This window comes from Hydra viridissima, unplaced genomic scaffold (assembly GCF_058129835.1).
Source record: "Hydra viridissima isolate aposymbiotic clone 2 unplaced genomic scaffold, HvirCarnegie_v1 scaffold_19, whole genome shotgun sequence".
In the NCBI taxonomy this organism is placed as follows: Eukaryota; Metazoa; Cnidaria; class Hydrozoa; order Anthoathecata; family Hydridae; genus Hydra; species Hydra viridissima.
In genome coordinates, this window is record NW_028324318.1 from 651736 (window position 1) to 667634 (window position 15899).

At 27.8% G+C, this 15899-nt stretch overlaps 2 protein-coding genes across 2 annotated transcripts in view; both read right to left on the reverse strand.

The window, feature by feature from the left end:
• Window positions 1-255: 255 nt before the first annotated feature.
• LOC149876531 (uncharacterized) lies at window positions 256-4531 on the reverse strand. The gene is made up of 12 exons (XM_090075264.1): window positions 4482-4531; window positions 3601-3818; window positions 3147-3284; window positions 2916-2952; window positions 2735-2817; window positions 2599-2632; window positions 2431-2513; window positions 2316-2351; window positions 2008-2064; window positions 1420-1601; window positions 994-1183; window positions 256-528 (listed from the first exon to the last, which is right to left on the reverse strand). The coding sequence occupies exons 1-12, from the start codon at window positions 4529-4531 to the stop codon at window positions 362-364; spliced, it is 1275 nt and encodes a 424-aa protein (XP_089931390.1). The 3' UTR covers window positions 256-361.
• A 252-nt stretch (window positions 4532-4783) lies between these two features.
• Window positions 4784-15899, reverse strand: part of LOC145186803 (zinc finger MYM-type protein 1-like) — a 94817-nt gene continuing 83701 nt past the window's right edge. Inside the window, exons 2-3 of the mRNA XM_090075165.1 lie at window positions 7034-7056; window positions 4784-6904 (exon numbers count right to left, since the gene is read on the reverse strand). Of these exons, the coding sequence (XP_089931291.1) occupies window positions 4885-6904; window positions 7034-7053 (2040 nt within the window). The 5' untranslated portion in view covers window positions 7054-7056 and the 3' untranslated portion in view covers window positions 4784-4884. The remainder of the gene's footprint in view (window positions 6905-7033; window positions 7057-15899) is intronic.

A 15899-nucleotide genomic window follows, 5' to 3' on the forward strand; every position in this document is an offset into this window, starting at 1 on the left:
TTGTATATCAGATTTTACCAGTCAAACAGTACAACTGTCCACACAAAATATTGTATCATTTATAGATAACTTAGTTGAATACACAAAATGAACCAATTTTTTATCATTACACATTTATTTCCAGACCATTAAAAAAAAATATTTAAAAATAAAAAACAAAAAATATTATATTATTGTAGTTAATATTATTAAAGGTTTGAAATTAATATTGGCAGCTTTAATTAAAAACAATATTTTAAAACAGTAGTATTTAAAAACGTGGCGATTTCTTAGATATTATTAATAATAATTAAGAAAAATTAGAATTATAAATAAAATCAAGATAAATAAACTTTTATAAATTTGCAAAAGAAAATAATAACTAAATATTCTTTTCATTTATTAACTGCAACTGATCTTTTATAATCTTGCTTTTCGTCTGTCTATTTATTCGCCCATCTCCTTGATCAATTGCGCCCTGAAACCATCTTGAAACAATCGGGTAAATATCTTTATCCTTGGAATTCAGATACTGAATTCTTACTGTTGCTAAAAGAATAAAATGAAAATAAATTTAAAAACTCAATTTATTTTTTGTTTAAATATAAATTATTCTTAAGTTTTTTTAAGTTCTTATACGTATACTTTGCAAATCAAGAATTACATTAACTGGTTAGCAGTTTTAAAAATATGTGCATATGATAACCGAGAGCAATAAGCTTATAGGTTCAAGAAAAACTTTTATATGCTCTTTAAGAATCATATAGTTCAATACTTATAAATCATGGTTTACATTGGCAATTAACATCTCTAGTTAACAATAAAATACGGCATTGATAAGTTCAAGTCACCAAGGGACAATATAATATTTTACAAATTCACAACTAATGACAACACTGGTAATTGTCATAAGTGCTAACATATTATATTCTTTCTTAGTGTTGTAAACATATTTTTGTAAATATAATAATACAGTTGACTTTAATAAAAATTTACATAACTAGTAATACTTACATAGTAAGCACTTTAACACAAAATGATAACATCGCAACTTAATCTTGCCCATTCCAGTTGCTATCATCTTACTTGAAGATCCGTTTAGATTGCATAAAACGCTAAAATTTTTGGAAAACATGGCTCCCAACACACGTCGTATGTATTTTGGACGTTCAACTTTACCGCCAATAGAACGCAGATATTCGACCTAAAAACAAATAATGCTACATATTACAACTTTTTTAATTTAAATTATTTTTTCTAAGGTAAATGAAAATGTAATGCGGTATACTATAACTAAGGTATTATTAAATTACCTTTGATAAATTACAATTATAAGACTTATAAAAAAACTTATCTTTGATCTTATAAAATAATAGTTACAAGTTTAAACACAACCTGTAGACTGGTAGAAACATAATATAAAAAATAATTTCAAATTACATAGAGAGCCATCTCAGATTTCATCTGTAGTATAAGGTTAAGCCTCTCCAAATCTTCCTTACTTTCCATTGGAAGGCCAGGGGGAACAACAATGTCTTCATTTTCCAAAAAACTTTGAACTTCTAAAAACTTATTTTTTTGCTCCAGTTCTGTTATTCTGGATTCCAAAGCTGCTAACTTCTCTATAAACATACATAAATAATTAAATAATATTTCATTGCATTTGGAATTTATTGGAAGACTGGTTTCAAAAACACAATCTAGTTATTAAATTGAAGACATACATGGATGAAGGTGTTATGGAACTCAAATATTTGGAGTTAAAGTTTTAAACATTCATATTATTTATCCCTGTAGGTGAATTGATTGCTGTAAAAACGGTATTCTAGCACATTTTTGTGCTGTGTTATTAAGGTCACGGGAAAGAGCGTTATTTAAAACCTTTATCTGCATAAAAAGGTAGAAGTGTGTATTTTTCTAACATAAAATATGTATTTTTTTAAAGCCTTCATGCTTAACACATATACAATGTATAACAAGTAATAAAACTTAAAAAACAACAAACAAATAGTTTAACCAAAACCTTACTTTCCTGATCCCCAAAATTTTGAAAGGTTTTCTCATAGTGTTTAGAAGTCGATGTCCCTTTTAATAAAATGCTATAATTATATGCATTATATGAATATATATATATATATATATATATATTTTAAACCTGGCTAACGCTCTGTATATATATATATATATATATATATATATATATATATATATATATATATTATACAAATATTATAAACCTTCACTTTTTTACTTAATTGATAGACCTTAATAATATATGTAAACATATATTATAATATGTTAAAAAACAATTTATATAAGCTAATATAAAGACATACCTTCTGATCCACTTTTATTCACAGAAAACGATGCAACTAACAAAACATGTATGAAATTTAAAAAAATGGGATCTAAATTGAACATTAAAACATTAAACAAAACATTTTTTCTTACCTCCAGTTTTATAGAATGTAGAATCTCTTTCATTATTAGACTCTGATGGGAATAGTGGAGGTACAGTATTTGATTTGATAGACCTTGTATTAAACATGTAAACTTATATTAAAAAATAGAAAATTATAGTTTTAGTTGAAAATAAACAAAGATAATATTCAGACATACCTTTCTGATCCACTTTTATTCACGGAAAACGACACTAACAAAACATGTATAAAATTTTTAAAAATGTGATCTAATTAAATAATAACCCAAATAACAATATATTTTTTGTTGCATTCAGTATTATTAAATGTAGAACCTTTCTCATCATCAGCTTCATCTGGGAATGGCAGAGGCGCAGTATTTGATTTAACAGACCATACAGGATTTGATTTGATAGACCTTGTATTAAACAATATATGTAAACATATATTTAAAAATATAAACTTATAATTTTAGTTAAAAAAAAAAGAATTTACATAGATAATATAAAGACATACTTTCCTGATCCACTTTTATTACCAGAAAACAATGCAACTAATAAAACATGTACAAAATTTTAAAAAATGGAATCTTAATCAAATATTAAAACATTAGACAAAACTTTTTGTTGCCACCAGTATTAATAAATGTAAAACCACTCTCACCATCAGATTCATCTGGGAATGGTGGAGGCACAGGATTTGATTTTACGGATAGAGATATTCCACAAACCGAGTGTTTTTATTTGCATTTTTTGTTCTGGATTATTTCATTAGCATTATTGGCTGCCCCTTCTTCAGGATATTCAGACGAAGTCCCATCAGTTAAGGCTACTTCAGATTCTTCTTCAAGAGTTTGAGCAAGACGACAAGCAGTTTCATAACTCTCTGAAAATAATTTTAATATTTAAAGTCACTAGAAAGTTTCCGAAAAAGTAAAGGACACTGTGAAAACAATGTTAATTTGAAACATTTTACAGTAAATCATAGGCTAACTTTAGATCAGTAAATACTTGTTACTTTATATAAATTATTCAATCAAAACTTAGAATTACATTTTATAAGTTTAAAAAACTTTAATTTTCACAACAACAGGACATTTTTTATGTTTTAATGTTTTTTATTAGTAACAAAAGTTAATAAAAACTATGAATAAAAATTTTTTGAAAAAGAAAAATGTAAACAATTGAAAATAAAAACTTACTAGATTGTCCTAAAATATTTATGATGTATTCTTTGCAGATTTTTTTATTTAAAAATGACTTGGTTTTTACAAACCCCTCAACTTTTTTTTTAGAGTAGCCAGTTGGCCATAAGCAAAAATATTGAGCTTCCTCTAAATGAATCCAGTTCCTAGGCACAACGGCTACTGACGATAATTGATTTTTCCTTAATGCAGGGAATTCAACAACTTGATAAGACCTTGATATAAAAGAAATTAATTACTAAAAAAACATAAATATATATCGATATATATCTATATATCTATATATCTATATCTATATATCTATATATCTATATCTATATATCTATATATCTATATCTATATATATATATATATCTATATATATATATATATATATATATATATATATATATATATATATATATATATATATATATATATATATATATATATATATATATATATATATATATACACACATATATATTATATATATATATATATTATATATATATATATTATATATATATATATAGAGAGAGAGAGAGAGAGAGAGAGAGAGAGAGAGAGAGAGATATAGAGATATATATAGAGATATATATATATATATATATACACAGAGCCCATGGAATTAGCAAATATGAGGTCAGCATCAGGTCAGCAAAAAAGAAAAAAATGATAATAATTTTACCATAAAACATAGAAACGAGGTTGGCCTTTTTTTTTTGCCGACCTCAAACATTTCTAGGTTGGCATTGCTGAATACGGAACCTAATTCCAAGGGCTCTCTATATTTTTCTGCAAACACATAAATAAATAATTCATAATATCATATGATAAAATATATAATATTATATATAATATATGGTATTTTTGTAGTAGTTAAATGTAATAAATACTTGCAGATTAATGCATTTAATACTTGACTTGAGCTTGGACCAATCAGCATAAAATCTTCCCTGTATAGGAGTTATAAAGTTATATTTATTTTATTTAAGTTTATGTTTGTTTTTAAGTTAACTTTATGTTTTGTATTTTTATTTGATTTCATGTTATATATTTTTATTTGATTTTTATATTATATTTTTACTTGATTTTTATATTATATATTTTTATTTGATTTTTATATTATACATTTTTATTAGATTTTATGTTTTTATTTGATTTCTATAATACTTTTATTTGATATTTATATTATGAATTTTTATTTGATTTTATGTTATATATCTTTTATTGATTCTATTTGTTATATTTTAATTTAATTTTACCAACAAAAGGATTGGAAAGTACTAATAAAAACCATTATCCATGAGAATTCAGTGGTATAAACACAACATTATTCTGCAAAGGAAGAACGACTCCTTTCATGTGAATCCTATCAATATTATAAGTATACTGTAGTGCATTTTGTTTTATTGGACTGAAAAGATATATTGAAAGCTTTTCAGAAGAGCATGGATATGTAAACAATGGAATAGGATTACAAAACTTTTTACAGACAAAAGTAATCAACTGGTCACTCTCTAATTTAAAATGATCTATTGATACAACTGATTTATCTTTAAGAAGGACAAAGTTATCTTTGTTGTTTATTGAAAATGTAGTCCCATTATAGGTAGCTTTAAAAAACAAATTATCTAATGTTTTTTTGTTGGGAACAAGTTTGGTTTTCATATTTGCAACTGGTGAGGAAATTAGAAAATTATCAATTTCCGAAAGACGGTTGTAAATTTGTTGCAACGGGTTAGTTGAATTTTTTACGGCTTTCTTTAAAACTTGCAAATAATTCTCAAATATAAAACCTGAAAACTTATCTAATGGACCAAACCTTCTAACTTCTTCTGCTAAATGGATAAGGTTATGTACATTTGAAACAATAAATTCTTTGCCAAAATTAGCATCACAATCTTTGACAAATAAAAGTAATAATTGCTCTGCATAGTCAATGTATTTTGAATACAAATCTTCTCTAGTAAGAATAGTTATGGCCACAAAGTATAGCATAATCATATTATATTGTGCATCACATAGACATTTTTTATATATTACTGGCATAATAAAAAGTAAAAACTGCCTATATTCTGTGGCCTTCCACCTTTCTAATTCAGAAAATGATCTAGGTTTTCTGTTGAAATCGATAGGCCAATGATATTTTAATTCACAAAGGTACTTATTTAAATTGCACAGTTGCTTTGATGGTACTAATTTCCTGCAGTACTTTGTACCATTTTTTAATAAAAATAACAAACGTCTAGTTACTCCTAGATGTATTAAATGTATTGGGTCTAAAGCAAATTGTGAAACTAATCCAATTTTGAGATTGCTAAGTGGTGACTCAATTTCATATTTATGGTGATTTGGGTGAAACTGAAGCCTAAATGATTCATCAGTTCTGAGTGGTGAGTTTGTATCAGGGAAAACCATCCTTCCAGCCCATTGTCCTGTCTGAATACATTTCTCGCAACCTTCTCTTGAATTAAATGCATTTACACACTTTAAAAAACTTCTGGCCGGTGTGTCACAAATAAAACATCGGACAAAAACTGGTAAACATTTCAAATTAATATAAAAACCTGAATTCATTAATTTGTTTAATTCAATTACAAATTCTTCTAAATACTTGTGTAATGGTGGTTTTCCACTACCACAAAACATTGCAACAATAAAGGGATTATTTAATGGTATGTTATTGATGGAGCATAAGATTGGCCAAACACTGATTATTGAGCTTTTAAATAAGGGCAAACCATCAACATTAAAGTCCAATATCAGACAAGTTAAATTACTGACATCAAATGCCTCAAGTTGTTTTTTTATTCCATTACACAGACCAAGATAAACAAACTTCCCATCTCCAATGCACTCTAGATGAATAGTTTTAGGGATTTTCATTAAAGTCCTAGCATCTTTTGGTAAATTAGGAAAATAATTTTGAAGTCCACTAAGGAGACTAGACAATGCATTTTGTGTTATGTTATTTTTTACTTTCCATTGTTGTAAAAAAGTTTGAACTTCAACAGTAGGTAATTCATTTTCTGAATTACTCTCTGACGACAGAGGTTTGTTATTCATTTTAGTCTCCCATTCCTTGTCACAATCACTTGAATCGCTTTCATATATACTTTCTAAGTCAATGTTATGATTGGTATAAGCTTGGTGCACAATAAGAGAACTGTTTTCCATATTAGATTCATTTTGAGTGTTGTTTTGATGGTTGCTAGGTAGAATTTTTTTCTCTACTATATAAGAAGCCAATTCAAATAAATGATTTTTTTCATTTTCTATTTTTATTTGTTTAATATTTTCTCTACGCTTCTTTTGCCTAAGACGATTATTGACGGCTCTTTTACGCAAATTACATTTTTCCATTATAAACTGTTTGCAAACAAAATCTACTGATCTATGTAAATATAAACTCTGAATAAAACATAAGATTGAGTGAAATACTCACTTTAACTTTTTGTTCTCCATTATCTAAGAAAAAAAGTGATAGGAAACTAAAGCATGCATTAATTCTACAAACATATAAATGCTTAATTCAATTGTATATAAAAAATCTCACCTGAACCACACAAATTCTACAAATACATAAATGCTAATATTTAAAGCATATATTATATATGCTTCAAAATATATTACATAAAACATATATATATATATATATATATATATATATATATATATATATATATATATACATATATATATATATATATATATATATATATACATATATATATATATATATATATATATATAATATAATATAAATGTCATATGTGCTTAATATGAAATGTATATGTCATATTGTATATGTAATTGCATATACCATTTATTCATATACTGCATATATTATGTCAATATTGTATATATGGCATATATTATATGCAATATATACAAAATGCATACATATAAATTATCATACTATAACATATATATTAGAATATAAGAACTTTTATGCATGCATGTTATATACAGGATGTCTGCCAATATTTTAAGGTGGATTTCCCTGACTTTTCCCTGATATTTTCCTGATCTTCTACCTTTTTTCCTTGATTTAATTTAAAGTTACCAAAATTTAACTTCACAAAAATTGACCTAGATTCATTTAGAAAAATGCTCTTCAACTGCAAAAATGTAAACAATAATACAACCCACATTAAATGTATAAAGTCATGACACATTTAATATGGGTTGTATTATTGTTTACATTTTTGCAAGTGAAGATTCAAGATTCGCTTGATGCAAGAGAAGTTCATAAAACTATCTGCCAAACAAACTTTTATATTACGTGTACTATATACAACTTATTTAAGTTATGTAAGTTCGATGAAGAGCCATTTTCCCTGATTTCTCCCTGATTTTTCTAAAGTTCAACCTAATTTCCCTAATAATCCTAGATTCTTTGCAGATATCTGATTTCCCTGACTTTTCCCTGATTTTCCCTGATCTGGCAGACACCCTGTATATATATATATATACATATATATATATATATATATATATATATATATATATATATATATATATATATATATATATATATATATACATATATATATGTATATATATTTATATATATATATATATATGTATATATACATATATATATATGTATATATATTTATATATATATATGTATATATATATATACATATATATATATATATATGTATATATATTTGTATATATATATATATGTATATATATATATATATATATATATATATATATATATATATATATATATATATATATATATATATTTACATACATACATACATACATACATACATACATACATACATACATACATACATACATACATACATACATACATACATACATACATACATACGCACACACATACATACATACATACATACATACATACATACATACATACATACATACATACATACATACATACATACATACATACATACATACGCACACACATACATACATACATACATACATACATACATACATACATACATACATACATACATACATACATACATACATACATACATACATACATACATACATACATACATACATACATACATACATACATACATACATACATACATACATACATACATACATACATACATACATACATACATACATACATACATAAGGTGTTAATTTTTTAATTAGTACTACACGTTTTGTGAATTTTTTCATTTTTCAGCAAATGTAACGATAATAAAAAATAAGACAAGTTTTGAAAGTACAATGAAATGTTGCAAATTCCAAATGTTTTTCATCAATTATTTGTCTTTAGTCAATCTTGAAGTTTTAATTGGTGGTGGGTCTAAATAAAATCTATACAAATATAAAATAGAAAATTTTTAAATTTCTTCATTGAATTTCATTAATAATTTTTTTTTCATTATATGATAAATACATTATATAATGTATAAAATTCAAGGTGCTGGATTAATATTGACATTTTTTTAATCCTTGTTTTTCAAAGGACAATGAAAAATAATTATCAAGCACTCTTCAAAATGCAATATATAGGAATGAGATCATAGTTTTAAGCAGATTGTTTCATTGCAAAAATAAGACACAATTATATTAAAAATTAATTAATTTATTTTTACCCATACTTGATCACTTTAAATAATTTTGTTTAATCCCACAATAAGGTTTTGCTAAATTTCATTCTTTCATCCACCTTCTCTATTGATAATTTCTAGGAAATGCTTTGGAAAACTTTTGGAAGTTGACAAAGGCTGATATATGCAAGGTTTTATAAAGCACATGGTGGATCAGACTGATGGAAGGGGCAGTAAATCTATTTTTACTGCAGTTTAAAAGACAATCTTTAACTGTATTTTGTTTTAGAAAGAAAATATTTTACTGCCCCATGTTTATCTATAAAATTTAAATTCCTAAGCTCAAGTTAGTTATTATCTCCTGATTTGTTGGAGTCAAAGGTTAAGATGTAGCCTATGCTCGGGGTAATGAAAAGTGAAAAATTAAAGATATCAGGATAAATATACACCAGGGTCGACCTTTAGCCTTTTTTTTTATAGGCGAGTGACAAATACCCTTTAAAAAGTCAAAAGACTTTTAGCGGGTTATTTACTACGTTTTTCCTATTTCTACCGTGCAAATTTCGAAATTCGCAAAAAAAAAAAAAAAAAAAGTTGAAGAAGTTTCAAACATTTAAATTCGAACCTAAGAACATAGCTAAACTGTTTGAGTGTTTTTATATAAACGCTGAAGTTTTAGGAGGCCTAAAAGAAATCCATCATTCTCAAAAAAAAAGTATGAAGATTTTAAGTGCCTGTTTTTTCACATTCGTATCAAAGAATGATATTTTTACAGAAAATAATTTAAATTGTCCATATTTTCCCATAAGAAAAACTTGGTTGAACCAATAAGCCATTTCTGAGCAGTATTCTCAAAAAGCATGTAATACTTTGGAACCTCAAGTTTAATAAGAACATAACTTTAAATAGGTAAATATAATCATTTATATTTAATAAAAAAAAATCTCTATTTTTGTTAATTATGAATGTTTTTATTTATCTGTATATTTTCATCTGTAATCGGCTGTTTCTATAAAAACAATGTCGACCTTTGAAAACGGTATACTTAATGTCAAATTCTTAATGCGATCATTCCCGCGAGGTGAAAACACGTCACACACGTTAACACAAAATTAACACGAAAACAAAAACGAACTTTCTAAGACTGGCCTTAAATCACCCGAGTGGGGAGATTATTGTTGGTAAGAGGGGGGCAGCTTTGAGCATTTAAAAAATTTTTTTTTTAAAAAAAAGTGGTTTGAATAATTAACATCAAAATTTCAATTATTCCAACCATATTTGTTCTTCTGAATTGTCAAAATAATGATTAAGGAAAAAAAAAAGTGGTGTTTTAATAAATTTTGAGCTTAAAATTGAGTGAGAATTTTTATATCTTTAACATGCGTGAAAATACTGCACCAGCCTGAGGTAGCTTTAAATTCACGGGGGGCAGCTTTATATTTTCTCTGGCAAATGGAAATAACTAGTGATTAAACTGTTTTTTATTTAAATGGGGAATTGGTTTATTTTTAAATTTCATTAAGTTTAAATTTCTAATAGTGAAAATTAATTATTTTTTTTACAGCATCTAATCTTATAATCTAATAAGAGTTGATCAAACAAAAGTTATATAAAGCTATTTAAGCTGTAAATAAAAGCAAATTTAAAAAAAAGAAACTTACAAAACCCATTAATCCTTAAACTTCAAAAAAGCACAATTTTACTGGTAAATGCAAATATATTAAGTTTAAGTTTTTATTTGTAACATTAGATAAATCAAGGGTTATGTAAAAATGTAAAGGCATTCCCTGATCTAATTAAAATCTTATATTTCAAAAAAACACAATTTTTTGCTTTAATGCATTGGGATTGTATTATAGAACATTTGAAAAACATTAACAAAGTAATAAAGGTTATATATATATTTATATATATATATATATATAACCATTAGATTAAAGATAGATTAAAAATTATATATTTCTTGAAAAAATTTTAAAACTTTATAAAAAATGTCAGCTTATGGAACAAAAAAAAAAGCTAAATTAGAAGATAGACAGTAAAGAACAAAAAGTTAGAGTTTCAAGTAGAGACATGTGACATTATTTTGTAATAAATGTGGATTTGTATTAGAATATATTGACAACTTATACTAAAATTTAATGTGTAGAGTGTGTTAATACTAAAATATATGTAATATATTGAAATTCTCTACACGTTAAAGCAAACTTAGATGAATCAATTTCGTCAGAGTATCATAATTCGTCAGAGTATCATAATAGCTAGAATTAAAGAATGCATAATGGAAAATCTTTCATTCATTGAAGATCAGAGGAGTGAAAAAGTACAGTTCTTTAGTCACATTAGGAATAGGGAATTTTAGGAATAGAGAATTTAGTCACATTAGGAATAGGGATTTTATAGGAGAAAGGAAAGATACCCAAGGTATGAAGAAAACACGAAGAAAATGGTGGCTGACGGCGTTTGTGAACCCCTGATGGAAAACGAAGAAGCATCGGTGTATCCATTTAAGTCAATTAGTGTCTTTTAGCTGATTATGGTCTGGAAGTGGAACCCAATTGCCAAAAAGGAAGGATAAGTTTAGAATCAGGTTTTTATTTGCTTAGTTAAATTGTTTATGCAATTATTAAAAGCCTTTATATAAAAAGTTTCTTTATAGTTTATATTTTATAATGATTCTAAAGATATGAGTTCGAAGCAGAGCGAAGACAGTTCTGAATGAAGTCCAAATATCCTAAATGTATAAATAACAAAAAATACATGCAACTGCCTTTATCGATCATAACGTTATTCAAAGAGATGGCCTCACTCCAGCGACTGATCAAACTATGTTTATTGCTTTTGTAATGAGCTACTGATGTGTAGAAGTGAAAGACTTTAAGTAAGAGAGACTCTAAGACGGAAACGCCATGAAACTTTAGCACACAAAGGTATTAAAATACGAGAAATTTAAAAATTTTTTTGCAACCGCACTTTTCCATGCATTCATGTTTTTTAAGTCTAGTCTTGCTAAAACTAAATCAGCCATTTTAGAAACTTAACTTCAACATAAATTGCCTGAATAGAACTGATAAATTTAGAAAAGCCGACAGGTGTTGTTATTAATGATAGTAGTAGAGAAATGCCGATTCTGGGACAAAATTTTTTTTGCGTGAATTTCGGTTTTGCATTATTGCGGTTCTGAGTCATTCTCATTTTTTTTGTGTGGGCAGGATACTTACCTTATTTTATAATGTCCGTGAGCGAGTGTGCTAATGGTCTTTTCATCAAACGAAATAAATGAATTCTTTCTTTTTAAAAAAAATGTTTCTTGCGAGAACAAAGCATGCAGGTGAATTGAAAGCATTGTTTGAGCTTTTGTTTAATAATATTAAAACGGTGAGTTTTAGCATTGACAAGGAGGGAATTCATTTAAAAACAATAACGACGATAAATTTGATGTTTGAAGTTGATTTTCTTTGGATCGGTTTGAGGAGTATGTGTTTGATTTTGAAGAGTCGCTGTATATAGGCATTGAGAGTTATATTAGCAAGGCGTTTAAAACGATGAAAAGTGACAGTACGGTGACGCTTTCGATAGTTGATTTGGGCACTTTAATGATTGATGTGAGATCTTCAGACAAGTTTGAGTACAGTATTAAAGTGGTGACAGAGAGCGTTCAAAACGTGATTTTGTTTGATCATTATTCCTTTTGCTCAGAGTCTCAAAGGAGAATTTTGGTTTCAAGATTCAGCGACATATGTATGATGATTAAGCCGACTGAATTTAGAGTGAGTCGCGAGAGGGGTATGTTAATATTTTCAATGGAGACTCAGGGTACTTTTTCAGAGAGTTTTAAGTTTGGCGAGGAGGATTTGTCTGATGAAATATCGTGCAGTGGTCAGAGCAGCTGTTTCGAATTTCAAAAATCGTTTCTTTTTCAAGCATGATTGACGTTTTTGTTGAAAAGGACAAGCCGCTGATGATTTTATCAACCGGGGAAGTTGGAATGGTGAATGTGTATTTTCTTTGAAAACATTAAAACGTTTTCAAAAAAATTATGTATTTAAAAAATTCTTCGAATTTTCCGTGGGTGCTAAGCACTTAAAGAATTAAATTTAAAAAGGGTATGCTTGAAAAGGGTGAATTTGGACCGAGCAATAAACCGGATCCAACGGGTTCATATCCTCTTCCGCTTCTAAAGAAAATTCCATCTCCATTGACAGATGTTTTTTTCACCCAACGTCTTAAAAACAAGCCTGACCCTGCTGCAGTCTATTTCATTCCTCTTCCATTCTTGTTCAAATAAACAACGACTATCCCTGCAATCTTATCAACCATGGCAGAACCGGCAGACGAACCCACTCCTGCCAGCAGTCCTGTGGCGAGAGCTGGGACGATTCTTGTTGTGAGAGTGCTCCCGAGCATTTCTAATAATGGTAAAAGAGCTCCGATAAATCCTCCCTCTAGTTTTGAGTTGTGCATCAACTGTCTTTTGCTCAGTTTAAGTGACACCTGTTCCATTGCCGTACGCTTTTTTAATTTTGTTTAGTTGAGACTTTGTCACTGCCAGGACGTGATTGTCGTCCAAATCTTGATGGGACAGCCTTATACTGACGTCGCTCTTTTCTTGAATCGCTTTTTTTATTTTATCAGCTGACCCTGTGAAATATTCAATCTAATCTTTTGATAATTGTTAATTTTTTTTAACAAAACAAAAATTAAAGATCCTTTGGATCAGCGAATTTCACAAGTGAAATTTCACCGATCGACAGCACTGCTTGTGTAAAGGTCTTGAAACACTGAGGATATTCGTTCTCTGACGTGGTATCTCACGATGATATCTTCCCCTCTAAAGTTGATTAAATGTCCATATTGATCTACAATTTGCATCTCCATTCTTAAAATTTTGCTCACCACGATGGGCAGGTATATGAAGTGGAAAGCCTTTTCGGAAATTTTCATCCCTGGAGTATCTGAATAAAGAGTAAATGTCGTTTGTACTTTTTCCATCCGAATAAGATGAGCCGATAATGTTGTTCGTCACTTTGATGACTCCCAAGTCTTCTATCCTAACAATACTTTCAGACTGGTAGGTGTCAATATAACTTGTTACTTTATCAGGATTTGCCGGATCTTCTTTTTTTTCCACGTACGTATATTCCTTTTTATCAAACCCAAGAAGTGACGCCAAACTGTTATTCACGTTAAAACCCACCCAATATCTAGTCGTCGCTCCTGGCTTTCCGAATGTCAAAGTGGATCTCGACGTAGAATCTTTTGCCCCAATAACCACTCCGTCTGCTCTGTACAAGTTTCCAACTTGCTTTTTCATTTCATTTTGAAGATAATCGTTAATCTCATTTATTTCATAAGCCCCTTCTTCAATGTAAATGGTGTAACTAATTGAACCACCGTTTGGACTGTACCTAAAAACATTATTTTTGGAGTTGATGTTTGTGTAACTGCGATAAGTCTCAGCCGCTCTAACGTCATTTCATACTTTATGTTAAAACCAACTCATTTGGCGTGTCAAAGTATGTTCTGATGATGCTGCTTTTAGTTGGAGTTTCTTTTTTCGCTTTTACAATGAAATAAAATCCCGACATACTTTTATACACTTGAAAAATAAAAAATCGTCATATCCGCTTCGATATTTCCCATAGTTCTTTATTGAGAATAAATCAATCACTGCAAATCCGTGAGGCTGAGACCAGCAATGCCTTCAAAAATTTTTAAACTCTTCTTTTTTCATGTCTAAAGCGACATGATCTCGATAAATATGGTCCACGTTTTTTGAATCCTGCGGAAACAGGCAAATAAAATTTGCATTTTCTCTGATCGTTTGTCTGGGGAGCATGAAATAATTTTGAGCCAAATAGAAACAATAGACGTTGGAATGTCTTCCTCTGATGTAATATTTTTCGCCCTTGTTTTTCTTGGTCAATTACAACCCAGTAAACACGCTTTAGTTGGTCCAACTGACGGGCCAGTATTGGCTATAGTTGGCTAACTGTTGGCATTTCGTGCCAACCATTAACCAACTGTGTACCGCGTGTTTTTGAATCGTTAAAGTTTCCCGGAAGTTTTATAAATGTATTTTAATAATTAGTCGCATGGTCTAAGTGAATATATTTACTAAATGAATATATTCACTTAGACCATGCAACTAATATTTAAAAGTATTCAAATAGATTCATTCAATAATTAAAACTATTCAATAGAGTTAGTTTAGTTTGAAGCTATTTATCATTTTTTTCTTTCAAACGCTTTTTTTACCCTTTAATTAAACTTTTAAACTCAAACTCTCCTACACCTCTTAATATAACCGTTACGCTGGTAAGTACAAATATTTTACATTTATAATTTTTGACATTGGTTGAGTTTTTAATTTATTTTTATGATGACACCATTGTTGTATTTGTATTAGACATTTTAGCTCTATTTTAACTATTATTAAAAGTTAAAATACATCTAAAATGTATATGTGCGTGTATAGTAGTATGTTTACGTGTGTATTTCTGTATGTATATTTATGTATGTATGTATGTATGTATGTATGTATGTATGTATGTATGTATGTATGTATGTATGTATGTATGTATGTATGTATGTATGTATGTATGTATGTATGTATGTATGTATGTATGTATGTATGTATGTATGTATGTATGTATGTATGTATGTATGTATGTATGTATGTATGTATGTATGTATGTATGTATGTATGTATGTATGTATGTATGTATATGTGTGTATGTATGTATA

Excerpts from the sequence above, each read along its gene's own strand:
- LOC149876531 (XM_090075264.1), bottom strand. The coding sequence starts at position 4,531 with ATGCTGATTGGTCCAAGCTCAAGTCAAGTATTAAATGCATTAATCTGC. Across the intron at positions 3,285-3,600 it reads AAATATTTTAGGACAATCTA|AGAGTTATGAAACTGCTTGT; the intron begins GTAAGTTTTTAT and ends AATTATTTTCAG. Across the intron at positions 2,514-2,598 it reads AATAAAAGTGGATCAGAAAG|GTCTATCAAATCAAATACTG; the intron begins GTATGTCTGAAT and ends GTTTAATACAAG.